This window comes from Zingiber officinale, unplaced genomic scaffold, assembly GCF_018446385.1.
Source record: "Zingiber officinale cultivar Zhangliang unplaced genomic scaffold, Zo_v1.1 ctg205, whole genome shotgun sequence".
NCBI lineage: Eukaryota > Viridiplantae > Streptophyta > Magnoliopsida > Zingiberales > Zingiberaceae > Zingiber > Zingiber officinale.
The window spans coordinates 28,752-43,402 of record NW_024589888.1 but is presented as its reverse complement, the minus strand read 5'-3'; the positions used below and the strand labels follow the sequence as shown (position 1 = coordinate 43,402).

At 36.1% G+C, this 14,651-nt stretch overlaps 1 protein-coding gene across 2 annotated transcripts; it reads right to left on the bottom strand.

Moving 5' to 3' along the window:
* Positions 1-669: 669 nt before the first annotated feature.
* On the bottom strand, positions 670-14,203 carry LOC122036753 (F-box/LRR-repeat protein 15-like). 2 transcript variants are annotated; one of them, XM_042596157.1, is made up of 17 exons: positions 13,827-14,201; positions 12,404-12,635; positions 12,177-12,309; positions 8,808-8,907; positions 8,521-8,718; positions 8,160-8,430; positions 7,974-8,072; positions 7,810-7,898; positions 7,627-7,726; positions 7,350-7,517; positions 4,954-5,106; positions 3,386-3,546; positions 3,107-3,305; positions 2,264-2,727; positions 2,112-2,175; positions 1,439-1,528; positions 670-1,094 (listed from the first exon to the last, which is right to left on the bottom strand). In XM_042596157.1, exons 2-17 carry the CDS (start codon positions 12,578-12,580, stop codon positions 1,023-1,025), a joined length of 2,538 nt encoding a protein of 845 aa, XP_042452091.1. In that variant the 5' UTR covers positions 12,581-12,635; positions 13,827-14,201; the 3' UTR covers positions 670-1,022. The 2 variants fall into 2 exon arrangements, with proteins under 2 accessions (XP_042452091.1, XP_042452092.1); XM_042596158.1 differs by lacking the exon at positions 4,954-5,106 and having other exon boundaries at positions 13,827-14,203.
* Between the last annotated feature and the right edge of the window lie 448 nt (positions 14,204-14,651).

The window sequence follows — 14,651 nt, the reverse complement described above, 5'->3', positions numbered from 1 at the left end:
TGGGTTGTCTGTTAAGCCCAATTTGCCTTGGTGATTAAAAAAATATTTAAAATTATGAAATTCGAGTGGAATTTTAATACGTTCAATAATTTTTTAATATTTTATTTAATTATTCATCAATCACTTTATAGCCATATTCGTACTCAACTCTATTTATTTATTTTTATAATTTTAGTATAAATATACTTTGGTTTGAATAATTCAAATTTAATTCATTTCCATATACGGTTTAATTCTGCTCGAATCAAAATCTAGAGAGCTCAAATTTCATTTCAAATCGACCTTGAGCTATAATCATTTATATTTTAGAACTTTGAATCAAATTTAAATATCACATGTATTTTTCAAATTCAAACTGCAATATTAATACTTTCATACTAGTCTACTCAATTCAATTCATCTGCACCCGTACTCCAGACCCTAAAAAATTACAGATACTAATGGCATATTTACGTTACAGATTCTTTAAAATATCTTTATTTAAAAAAAACTGAATTCATTTTTTTGAAAGCCTTGTAAAAAAAAACTTGTGCTTTTCTATTAAATAATACCTTGAATCATAATCTTGTATCGCATTAAATATTGAAAATATTAGTCATTGAAATAAAATACGACAGGCATCATCAGACATTTGAACTGTATTTCATGTATAGAGCTGGACTATGATGCTTGTCAATGAAACATCATGCAGGGAACTGCATTATTGTTTTATTTTCCAGGGCAAGCTTTCTGTCTGTTTCAGTTTTCACAAGGTTCTCCAATTGTGTCTACGAACTATAACTTTTCACCGTATTGCTACATATTATTCTCCCTACCTCCCTCTTTACAATGAAAAAATAGAAAAAAGATGAAAGATCAGTAGAGTGAAGCTACAAAGCAAACATGATAGTGTGCATCTGCACCAGATAGCCTCAAATAGCGAAAAACAACACATTCAAATTATGTACATCTTAAAAAAAAGGGGGCACAAAGTGGCTGCTCCTATAGCTGCACTCGAAGGATTGCCTGCTGGAAAACAGCTTCTATACGCAGCTTTGTATTCGTTTGAGACTCGGGCATATCGCATGCCATTTGGTCAAATCCTTAGCACGTATCTGCCACAGAAAACACGATGAATGTTGTACAAGATTTTCAAGGATAACACTGCATATTGTGTCGCACACCATAATTGCATTTCGTTTTAGCCTACCGCTGCCAAAGGCATCTCACTATTACAGGTCCGATGATTGGCTTATTTTACTAGGGCAATCCAATCAATATAGTGGTGCTTATGAAAATGTACCAAATCACAAGATCCTGCTTATATGACCGGAAATGTATAACTTTATCAAATGTCATTTTCTATTTGTAAATTGAGCCAATGAAAAAAATATTGCATGTTGTAAATAACTAAATCTGATATCCAATAATCTAGCAAGATGTAGATATGATATCTAACCTTAGGACAAGAGTCGATGTTCATAATTTCCAGTGTGGGACACTCAGAAATGGCAGTTTCTAACTCTTCTTCAGCTAGCATGCTGCAAGCCTGTGGTTAAAAATAAATCAGAACAAGACTGAAGTGACAAATTGTGAAAAAGAAGCATATAATACCAATTTTCATGAAGGCATTTGTAAAATTGATTCTTAACAATAATGCAAGGATATAGAGCATCTTGTTTAACAAAATCCCATGTTACCTTAATAAATGGCCAAATTGAATTTTACACAAGATATATCTTTTGGAATATTGGCATTAGAGGAAAAAAAAAATTAAAATACAAAAACATAACAACTAACTAGAACAAAATAGTGTGGCAAAAAAAAAAAGCACATAAAATACAAGGGAAAGTTCACACTCCCTCCCACCTTTCTGTGCAAAATGTCCCCCAAGTTTCAATATTGTTAAATGCCATCAGAAATTCATAAACTCAGTTTACCTCTCATTGGAAATATGACGATATTTTCCAAAACAAAAAACTAAAAAAATTCCTCCCTCAAAATATCATGCTTCTTTGCAAAAATATAATATAGCTGAGATGAGGACAGGAAGTTTAAAGGAAAATACAACAGAGTTTTTGATAATTGAAGAAATATTACTAGCAAATTCATAATCACAAGCAGTCATTTACCAGAAGCCAGAGATTGTTTAGCCTTGGACACTTGAGCCTCAAGAACTCCAGGGAATTACAATAGCTAAACAAAAGGTGCACAGTGTGTAAGGTAGAAAGAGAGAGAGCGCAAAAGCCTACTGCTAGTGGAAACTATTCAGGATGAGTATTACCTTATGTTTAGCATACAAAGGCTTCCACATGCCAAATCTACCTCCTTCAGATTTATAGATAAATTAAGGTTTATTTTTGATAAATAAAAACAATTGGCACTTGAAGAAATAAGGGCTTTTGTAATGTTTGGACAACCGGTGCAGTTCAAAATTTCAAGCAGATGGCCAGTCTCCAGGTAGACATCCTTCTCATTGTCTTTCAATGGGGAAGGTGAACAGACATTGACAGATTTTTGAGATAAATTGCAATAACTTCTGTTCCAGACAAGTTGATGCATATTTGCACAGCCATTCAAATTCAGATGAGCCAAATTCGTACATTGAGCGAGAATATTTAGTATATCAAGCTGCACAACAGATGAGTATGACAGATCTAATTTGCATAGGGCTGGAAGTGCACTCTCCTTATACAGGGCACCCAAGGAGGAATCTGTGAGGTACTTGCACGCAGAGAGCCTTAAGACCTGCATGTTAAAATCCCAAAGCTCAATAAAACAGTATCATTTTTTTCCAAGCATATAACTGGATTTATAAGCATAACCCTAATTGAGGAAATATAAAATATACATGTAAAAATCTTAGATATTCAAACATTTGTTTTATCTGAAACAATTTATATCATTCTCCACTTAATCTGATACATCTTGCACATAATACAGCTTAGAGTAAATCTCAGATGGTGCATAATTTAACTACTATGATACATGTCACCAATTTGAACTTTTATCAACTATATTCAAGGAAACCAGCATGAATGAATGCCAACAGCTCAGATCAAAATCACAAATATGAATCCAAATAAAGAAGATACAAGCTCAAGAGAAAACAAAAATATAAACTTACCGCCAACTTAAAACAATTGTCAAAAACAGGTTGTAAGTCTGTCACAAAGGTATAGGACAGATCCAGTAGAACCAGATGTCGAAGCAAATGCAAGGAAGATAGCCCATCAAATGCAACAGATTGGCATGATGAAAGGACCAAAGATCCAATCTGCAGGCAAGATCTAGCTGTTCTAGACAATGATTCATCACTTAAGTTCCTGCAAAACAGACAAAAGTTCACAAGTTCATCTAAAAGAAAATAAAACACATTCCCAGAGAAGAGATGACAGTAAATAACCTGCAGAAGGAAGCATCCAAGGACTTCAAACAAGAACAACTAATATAAGCCTCAGACAGTATGCCACATCCCTTAAGCTCTAACACTTGCATGCTTGGCGCTTCAATCTGCAGAACACTTAATCGTGGACAGATACCCAAATCAAGCAACTCAAGGCCAACCTAAACAACAGTCACGATTGATATCAAGGCATATGAAAGGAGTTGTCGTGGACATATATAAGATGACTGAATTTGCTCAAAAGATACTTAAAAACCGTTTTACACTAAAAAAACCATATTTACTGAAAATTTCAGAAAAGTAATTGGTGGCAATCAGCCAAAGTTGCAAAGCATCAAACTGAAAACAGTTTTTTTTTTTTTGGTAATAACAGCTAGGTAGAACACATCAAGCACATGTGTAACAAGGAAAAAGCATTAGAGTCAGTTCCCAACAGATATTGCCTTAAGAAAGTCAACCATGCAGATTTAAGCAATTAATAACCACACAACTGCTCAAATAAGTTTAATATTTCACATAGTTATTAAAGGCACTCGCCTGCTGTGCCTAGGCATAAGCCGTAGCCTTTTGTGCCTAGGCATAAGGAGTAGCCTCTTGTGCCTTAAGCGTGTGCCTTGTCGAAGAGGAAGAAATCAGTCTTGATGGAACCCATAAATCTTATACAAATATGAAACATCTAGTGATAATGATAATGATATGATTGAGAAAGATGATGAAGATTTAGATATTTGAAGTTCTTTTTAAAAAAATTTGAATTATGTGCATAACATATTTATTTGTTATTGAATTTTATATTAACATTATTGTTTAATATTTTATGGATTATAGTTTTGTTAATGAAATATTTTGGCAGAAATTCTTTATATAAGTTTGAATTGTAAAACTTTATACCCAGAGTGCATTACTTTGGTAAAGACATGCGTCTCACCTTGCGCTATGCGCCTCAGGCCCCATAGCACCTATGCGCTTTTGGGCGCCTAACACCTTAAATAACTATGATATTTCATCAACAAGCCCAAATAAATTACCAGAACAATTAATCAGCATTAGTTTCCAACAATGTATTGATAAAATTGTCATCGCTGCAAGATTTTAACAGCCGCCTAACTATGCAATTGTTCAGAATATGAGTTACAAGATTTAATTAACAACACCAAAATAGATATCAAAATAATCAATCTATCATTAACAGCTCTCCCTCAAGGATGTTCAAAATTGAATTTTAATAGAGCCGAGAATTTACTCTATTAATGATTTAAATTCATGGATCTGAAAAATTTCCCTCAAAAGATATTATACTCTCTTCATAAAAAGAACACGGTCTTATTTAACTTTTAGTTTACATATATACAATACAGTATAGAAAATGTATCATTTAAACATACAAAAAAAAATTCAAAAACTTCAATAAGCTACACAAAAAGGAAAAATTAACTGGAAATTACAATAGTAAACCTGAAATATTTTGCTAAAAATGATCTAATGACAAAGAAAATTCCCTGTTAGTAGAAAACTTGATAAAAGTTATTATAAGAACATAAATGATTGAGTCAATAATGGCCACATACCGGGCTAAATGAAGCTTTTTTAAGGTGATCACAACCATCAAGATTTAGTTCTTGAAGATTTGGACATGACAGTTCAAGGGTAGTGATGGCACGACACCCATCCAAGGATAGAGAGACTAGAGTATAACTTTTGATATTGATTATAATTAAGCTCTGGACAAAATGAAACCATCAAAGAATAAAGGCATAAACAATACAATTATTTTTCAGCATAATTTACAACATAACATCAAAAAATAAAAAATAAAAACTCTAGTCATAGTTATGATGGATGAAAACGGATAATATGCATCTAAAACTTCAAATTAAATCACTTCAGATAACTACCAGAGTTTGAAAGGTGAATAAATAAAGATTTCAGAAATGAAAGTCATGAACTGAATCAAGCCTTTCAAACATGCCAAAACGAAATGCTCAACATAACGGCTAGATTACCATATATCAATAATAACATCATGAATTATGCATGATAATGAATTGGGCCTTCTTAAGTAAGAAGCCTAAGTGTTGTTAGTGATATAGCCTTTTATATCCAAAGTCCAAAATAGTTGGTACTAACAGCTTGTAGTATAAGATGTTGATAATGTTGTTATTATTGGATCATGTATAAGTACCTGCAGCAAGGTTAGAAATCTCGAACCGTGCCGGTATTTTGGTCCTTGACTAGAAGGATACTGTTGATGTATGATGTTGGTAATAAATTAGAGGTGAACGGAGGAAAGAGATGAAGACAAAAAAGAAAAAATTAAACAACTATATAGTTCAATGTTTGCTACAATTTTGAGATTATCTTATATGAACACAAAGTAAAAAAAAAAAAGAACATTATCTCAAATTTTAGCATGTCATCAAGTGTTCACATGAAATAATGCTCGTCGACATGATTGATACGGCATAGGAGATATTGTCTTGAGGCTGAGCAGTATGGAATTTTGGTAATTTATCGGAGCAAAATGTTTCGACAGTTATGCTCGACACAGTACAAGATTTCCTGTGCAACACTTCTTACAACAACTTTCATCCTCACATTACTATGCCATTAAGCCCTATGCAAGGCTACATTACTAGTAATGTTCAAATTAATTTGAATATTTTTTTATTTCATTAATTGATTGTTGTTTGTTTTCCCTCTATTCTTTGCAACTTCCATGATAATTGATTCAACTTCTTCTATTGTGATTGAATCAATTAATTATTCTCAGGTATTAGTATTTCTTTATTTTATCCTTTTAGTTGTTCAACACCTCCATCTTTATATTCTGATCTATGCTAGGGGCACACAATCATCATGTACCATGTTTCATGAAATACTCACAAGGTGAAATTGGTAGGCTGATTCTATATACTGTTAGTTGCATCTTTATCATTTTCCTTGAGATACAACACTTACATATCTACAACTCTTATAGGAATTTCATGACCATCTATCTTAAATATTCCATCAGTTCTTGTTATTGAAATGACATTTCACATATCTATTTTTAGTTCCCTTAATTTAAAACTTTTAGTTCTAAATTTGTTCTCATTTCAATCCTTGAATTTATTGTATTTACACTCTCATCATTAGCATTATATCTTGGCAAATAACTTACACCAAGGACACCCAGCACTGACATCAAAATTACCAACTCGAAATGGGCTAGAGCTCAAGAATACAAACCCTTTCAGGCCTCATAACTCAAGAATACTTGAACTTAGGCATCTTAGGCCATTAACAAGTGCTCTTAGGTCTGAGATAACTCAAGCATACAAACTTAGCTCCATGTTGAAGTGGGGTAGAGCTCATTCTGTAGACTAATTACTTGGGATGAAAGAACCCTCAAAAAAACGTTTGGGACTATGGGTGGACCATGCCAGCAAAAATGGTAATAGAAAACTGAACAATGACATCCACGTATATAGCACTTCTACATACTAGCTTCTAGTATAATATCCCATGTGGAAGTAAACTAAATATTTTAACCAAACTTACATTTCATTTACATCTTGTTAACTATGGCATCTTTCTGGATTGCTTTTACCAAGTTCTCAACAAATACCTGAACTCCAGTTTAACAAATACAATTAATGTCAAATAATAACTTAATAATGATGGCATATGCATACATACTAAAATATAATTGTAGTGTTCACTCTACATTTGAGAACTACACAGAATATTTATGTGATTAACTAATCAATTGTAGTGTCTATTCTGCTTGTTACTTATGATTGAAATAATATACTGAACCTAAAATAGCATCTATTTCAGTAAAACAATGTCTATAACATGATGCATGCTTAGGAAACATGTGTTCATGGAAATTCAATATTGTTATATGCTACATCGAAGTAAAAACAGAACTGACAATTGTCAAGAATTAATTATCACAAACTGATATAACTAAACAACAGACCTGGCAATTGTCAAGAATTAATGATCTCAACTTGGGGCAACCTCCCTCACTATTGAAAACTTCAAGAGAATCTGTCAAAGAATCACAATTGCTAAGGTCCAGTTCTAGCAAGCTTTGGCATTGCAGAGACAAATAAGCCAAACTTTCCTGTTTTTGCAACACCAGTTTCTGCATGAACAAGAATCAGGGTCATACTTTCAAAATCATATTTCACTTCAATAGCATTTTATTCTATAATAGAAAAATAAATTCTAGCTTCACATAAGAGAAAGCAGACCTGAAGAACATTTGAAGTGATACTTATGTCTTGAAGTGCTGAACACCTAGAAATTTTGATCTGCTTGAGCACAGGACTCCGCAAATCTAAATAAACAAATCTAATACATGTGTGATTTAGTTTTAGTTATAGAGAAGAAACAACACAATCAAAGAGGAAAAGAGAAAATAAAGAAACTTTTACTTGCGCAGGTGAACGAGACTTATAGTCTGCAGCTTTGGCATATCAAGTGTCATGGCAGTAAGCATGCTGCAGTTATCGAGCTTCAATGACTGCAATATCTCAAGGTCAGAAAATTGACAAAATCAAGGAAACACACTGAGGAAAAATTGTTGTATGTCTCTAACCTCTAACATCACACTGTATGATATTGCAGTCATAGAAGCAGATACTATACCCTCACAGCTTTCAAGCCTTAAATCCATTAACTTTGGGAATCTCACAGCCTGAAAAGTCCAAACACATACTCTTACGTGCATATGAGATATGACGTTGGAGTATCGCAACAAAATACCATGGCATTTGAAACTAACCTCTAATGAAATATTTGGACAGTTTGAAGCATCAAACATGCATATGTTTGGACATGTGGAAGCTATGTCGCGTATGGTTTCATCAGTGACACTAGAGCAAGATGACATGTCTATTGATGCCAATAAAGGGCATGACATAGCAGCAGTTCGAATTGTAGTATCTGATAATTTGTGGCAGGATGATAAATCCAGCACATTTAATTGTGGGCAAGTAAGCAAAGCATGGGCCATGCTGCTGCGCTTTAGAGACAAAGTTTGTAGCTGAGGACATCTGCCAAGCACTCATGTTGTGCAAAGTAATTAGATTACACATTACAATATGGTCAGAGCAAAACAAACAACCAATTGGCACTACAATCACCTGATAATAACTCGGAGAACTCTACATTTTATCATCTGCAAGTTGTGTAAATTTTCATGGTATACAGTTACATCTTGAATACCATTGCCAATCGATGAATCAGAAATTTTCAAACTAGTTAATGCAGGACAGCTCGTCAATGTATGAAAAAAAACATCACTAAAATGCCCCTTGTCCAAGATTAAGGTTTGAAGTCCCCTGTGAATTATGACAAACCAACATATAAGGGCTAGCAATGATTAAATAAATAAAAATTGAGCCAAAGTCAAAGAGAGCTGTAAATAAACCTCAGAGAATTCATTGCATGAATGACAAGGGCATCAGAATTTGGTGTGCCATTCATAGTCAGTTCAGTAGCATTAGGGTAATGATCACAAATAGAAATAACTGCAACAGAATCATACATTAGCAGTTGGTAAGCAAAGTAACATTCAATATGAAGTAAATAGTTGGAATATCATTTGATTTATGAGGAATTATTTAGAGTCAACAAGTAGTGATCTCGCACAAGACTGAAATCTGGAATTAGAAACAAAACCAATGTAATGGAAGAATCCTCTTGCAGACCATTCACTTGTTGAACCCCATGGTTGTTTTGATGTGATCAACTAAGTTAGGTTAGATTCTGTTTGGTTTTAATCCCTATGTCTAAGTGTGCAGGAGCTTAGTAGCGCAGGAAATCGAGCGGAAGACGCAACTAGCGAGAAGGACGACACGGGAAGGGAGCCGACGGGCTCGGTGCGTCCGAAGGACGAAAGAGCTGCGGAAGAGTACATCGGTGGACAAGAAGAACGTACGTGGCGTTCGAGGGATGAGAAGCCGGAGCGGAAGCCTGCTCGAGGAGAAGGTCGGAAATTGGGTTCGGGTGAGCCCTATTTCGGCTGGCCGAAATCACCCAAGCGATCGGAGCTTCGGAAGAAGAAGAAAAAGAGAAACTGGAAGCTATTTATACCATGCAGGTTGAAGGCACCCTCAACCCAGTCTTTGTGATCGTTGGCAAGCGGATAAAACTTTATCCGTTTATCCACCTTGGAGGCACCCTCAATCCCTTTGGATGCGCCCTCAACATTCGAGATAGGTTTTCCAAAAGCTATATAAAGGCCCCTGGAGCTAGGAAATTAATCATTCAACTCTGTAATCAATTCCTAGTAACTCTTGAGCTCTCTAAGTGTGTAAAAGGCTTCTCCGCCTTCAGAGAAGGAGACTTTTAGTGCATCGTTCAACCGCCTTGGATTAACAACCTTATTGGTTGTAACCAAGTCAATTGCTGAGTTCCTTTTCCTTCTTTTCTGTTATTTTTTATTTTATTGTTGCTAATTTTTGAGTTGAAAGTACGAGGAGGGTAGTTATTATTTTGTAGGCAATTCACTCCTCCCCTCTTGCAGGTCCCGCTGCACCAACATCACTTTCTTTTGTGTGACTTAATTCTATCCTATCCAAAAACATGTTAAATGGTTAAGTATGGCAATATCAAATAGCCTCAGATTGAGGTTTTTCTACCTGAAGCTTCTTCATATAGAGAAAAAAGAAAAGTTTCTAGGCTTCTGGCTGCTTTTAGTTTTGCATTTTACCTATCCTCCCTTGTATGAAATGTGAAATTTGACTCATCTTTCCTTCAGTGGCTCCCTCACTGATGAAGTTTGGAATTTTCTATGAAAAACTGTTCTACAAATTAACTTGAAAAGAGAGCAGGAAAGTGGGCCAATGAGCCATACAAATGGGCTTGAAACTTTCCTAAGCTTATAATTGCTTAATGCACCATGGTTTAACAACTGTCTCACTAAATAAGATTGGAAAATCTAAACACACTCCAGTTAACGTAATACCACATAATCTAATGGATCCCAATATTACTAATTGGGATAACCTTGCACAACAGTCAATGGAGGGATAGGATCTATGTAGACCATCCCAAGTAGTTGAGATCAATACGCTATGATGATGATATATAATACTATCGTATGATAAAATATGATATAACCATTGTTTCTTTTATTACAAAGCAGATTTTTATTGCAAAAGTAGTGTGGAGTCACAATAACCAATAACATACAATGTTAAAAAAAAGGGTAGCCCGGTGCACGAAACTCCCGCCATACGGGTTCTAGGGAAGGATCTATTGTATGCAGTCTTAACCTGTTTTTTGCAAAAGGCTGTTTCCAGGATTCAAATCCATGACCTTTAGGTCACAAAGCAACAACTTTACCGTTGCGTTAAGACTCCCCTTCTAAGAAAATAATAATTGAAGTTCATAAAATGACACACATATACATGAAAAACTATTAAATTTGATAACATGGTACTGTTGATAACAATGCTAAGGAAATAATCTCTTTATTATGATTTAGCCACCAGTGTGATGAGACAGGCGTCCAACATTCTACCAAAACAAAGGAATTAAATGAACCCCAAGTTCAAGCAGGGAACTTAACTGAAGGAAGCCCATACAAGTAATTGTCACATTCTATGATCAGGAGATAGAAAATGTGTTTGATAGAAGGGCAGCATATAGCATAAGTTGGTAGCAAGGAAGTAGTATTTATTTGATTTTAGGAAATTACTAAGATCAGTTTTGACATTCTCAGGTTTTTCTTTTCAAATTATAGATACTCATTGGTTTCAATTTACTGTAGGTAAAGCTTAGGAATAGGAAGTATTGTCACTAAGAAAGTAGTGAAATGGAAAAACATAGAGAAAGTGAAGGGAAAACGATGTATGGTTGAATTTTTTTTTTTTGTTTTTTTTTTGGGTTCAAACAAAATAGATGAAATAGAAGAGACCAAATTGCATGCTTTCCCTAAGCCGAAATGGAGATGATGTTGGGGCTGACCTCTTCGAACCCAACCCTTCTTTGATCCAGTTCATCCCAACTGCCTCATTGGACAATAATGGCATAATCTATGGAGAATGGTGTAGCCTATGGAAATATAAAGGGGGTCTACGGTCAGGTATTCGGCTAGGGATATATCCCTAAACAGTAGGTGTAGTAGTTGTAGAAATAATAGTTGGTTAAGCCTTTATCCTAATCTTAGATTTTGAGACAGTAAAATCAAGTTCTTGTTTGGATCCATTAGTTCTTTAATTGGATCAGCATGTGGATCTACTTTTGATTCTACTTCTGTTGAACCTGTTCTTGCAATGGAACCATGTTTTTTTTTTTTGACAAAGGGAAACAACCAATTACATGCAATTGATGCTACATTAGTCTCAGATTGTTATTTGAGGCCTTCATGAGCATGTTTAAGTATCAAAGGGACTATTATCTAAGTATCTTGACATTTGGGATTAGATCGGTTGTTCTTTAGGCTTTAACACAATATTAGAGATAGCTCCACTGCTAGCTATGTTGGGGCCGAGAGTACATGCTAAAGAGGGTAGGAGGAAGAGAGAAGAGAACACAATTCCTCTTTTTAGTCTCACATTACAAAGGCAAGTCCTACAGGCATGCTTAAATATTAGAGAGACCTCCTAGCAACGGCATTTTGGGTTGAATTTGATTCGCCTTTGGGTATTAACATATCAGAGAAAAAATAGTCCATAAAAGTGTACTTTGCTAAAAAAGGTAAATGATATTTATAGAAGCTAATATTTGCCAATATCATTTTTCAGTTAATAGAGATAAACATGACAAGCAAGAAGACAAGAAGAAGTCATACAGTTCTGTATGGAGATCCTTGTATTTTCAAACTTTAGGCACCTCCAAAAATTTTCATTTGTGCTAGCTACCAACCACTGCCTACATGTAGACCCAGCTCTACACAAATCTTTTTGTCCTAGGAAAGAGAACACCTGCAAAGCATATCCCACTTATAATGAATGCAAGTTCAAGGCTTCAAGTAAATGATTACTAAAGAAACATATCAAAAGAAATTCCAAGACATACCAGATGCAGTAGATCATCCGAAAGATCCATCCTGAACTCCACATCCTCAGTATTTCTAGTACCTGAGATATCCCCATAAGCAACCCCACCATCGGATTTGTTATTTCCATCATCTGGTAGAGTGCTGGAGCTCTGACCTTTCATTTCTTCAGGTTGGTATGATGAACTTAGTGTCATAAAATCAATAGCAGATGCTGGTACAACTGGTTCAGTAGAAGAGGTAGGCACTTCACTGAGCAAAGAAAAAGAATATCAGGGGGAGGGAGTGAAAAGGAAACCATGTTTGAAGAATTAAAAGTTGGAGTATAACAACAACACAAGGCAATAAACATTATGACAACAAATCCAAACATGATATTGCTAAAAAAAGTAGACTGTAGTTGTAGACAACCCATCATGTAGACATGACAAATATAACTGGGCATACAAATAAACACCCGAAGGTAGCTGGTTTAAACTCTATCAATCCATTTCCAAACAAATCAAATGTTTCTATAGTAAACCCTAATGCATATTCATTGCAACTGCATAATCATGGTAGCAACTGTAAGGAGCTATGTTGTTTCTATATCAATCACATGACCAGCAAATTATGATGAAGTAATATAACCATTGCAATAGCCAATAAGTAACAAAATTCAAGTTGGAAAAAAAAATTTAATAGGCCAAAACTAGACCAGCACATACTTCAAACCAAAAATTCAACAAGCATTAAAATGGTATTTTGATCAGCAAGAACGAAAAGAAATCTTGAAATATGTGCGTGGAAAGAGACGAGGCGCTAAAAATATTGCTGTTGGTCAGAAAAGACTTTAGGCCACTTGTGCTGGGCATCCTTATCCTTGTCCAATGTTGCTCCCATCTCTATCAAACTTTCTTTAGAGTCACCCACCTCTCCACAATTCTTCTCCCATTCTCCAATATCCAATTGCCTGACACGTCCTGACCTCTTGACATCATGGGAGCTCCCAGAACCTTGCTCTGACGATGCTGATCTGTTTCTTGCAGGCCCACTACTTGTAAACCCTACATTCCATTCCCGATGGGTCAGTGAAAGGCTGAGTTCTAATTCATCATCTTCCTCCTCGTGCTCGACCAATGCCTGCAACCCAACCTCCCCACCACCATCCTCAACTTCAACTTCGTGAACCACCGCCTTCATGCGTTCATCCGCTATGGCGCAGTCCCTCAGCCACGCACAATAACAGAAAAAAGCTAAAATACTATCCCAACATCTGAGATCAGCATAGCTGCGCAATCGCCTAATACGCCCTATCTTAAACCCTAACCTAAAATCCAACAAATTGTCAACGCCGAGACTGAAGTGAGAACATTTTCGTCAACACAAAATACCATGCAAGAAAATGTAAGAAAACAAGAAAAAAAACCCACGATTTAAACCAGAAGGGCTCGCGATCTTTACCGTTAGAGAAACAAGAAGGGGTCAAAAGCCAAAAAAAATAACAGAAAATGTAGATCCTTCGCGACTATCGAAGATCGGATTTCCGGAGGAGCTGATTGGATCGTAACGATGAATCTGAAACTAAAATCGCCCTCTTTCTTCTCCTCTTCCAAAAATCGACGCGCCGCTTGCCCTCTTGATCGCTTCGCAAAACCTCGTCGATGGTCGGATCGTAATGATGAATCTGAGTCTGGAAATCGCCCTGTCTTGCTTCTCCTCCTCCGACAATCGACGCCCCCCGCTCGTCCTCTCGCTCCGCTTTTTGAAACCTCGTAGTCGTCGATTTCGAGAACCGAGTTGAGGGGGGAGAGAGAGAGAGAGAGAGAGAGAAGGAGACCTCCGGGTTTGCTGTGTGAAGAAGTGAAATCGACCGGCTTGGATGGACCCTGTTGCGGGTCCCACCCGCTGCTTAGACTCTACGTGGGAGTTAACTAGTGGCGGAAATGGAAGTCTGCTGTAGGTGGTGTTCATCGGCACCGAGCCCGTGCATCGGTCGCCTCTCACGCGGGTCCCGTCGGAGATTTACGCGTGGAGGAAAAGTGTAAGTCAGAAAAGGAGTTTGCTGTTGTGTCGTGGATTGTCGAACCTATCGGAGTGGAGTGTAGCTCGTCCCCCCACACGGACGGAAGCCCGTGATCCCCGCGCAAAAGACGCAAATGGCCTGTGTTTATTTGAGATGATGGAAATGTGAATTGAATCGGAAGGAAAGAAGAGAAGAGGGAATAGAGAGATTCAAGATCCATCTTACCTGTTTACTAATTACCCTAAAGAGAAAGATATTCTTAT

What these genes read in the sequence shown, in the direction of transcription:
- LOC122036753 (XM_042596157.1), bottom strand. Translation starts at nt 12,580, where the DNA reads ATGACACTAAGTTCATCATACCAACCTGAAGAAATGAAAGGTCAGAGC. An exon ending in AAAAAGCTTCATTTAGCCCG is followed by an intron (nt 3,547 to 4,953) that starts GTATGTGGCCAT and finishes ACTGTTGTTTAG; the next exon opens with GTTGGCCTTGAGTTGCTTGA. An exon ending in TAAACAATCTCTGGCTTCTG is followed by an intron (nt 1,529 to 2,111) that starts GTAAATGACTGC and finishes TTTTAACCACAG; the next exon opens with GCTTGCAGCATGCTAGCTGA.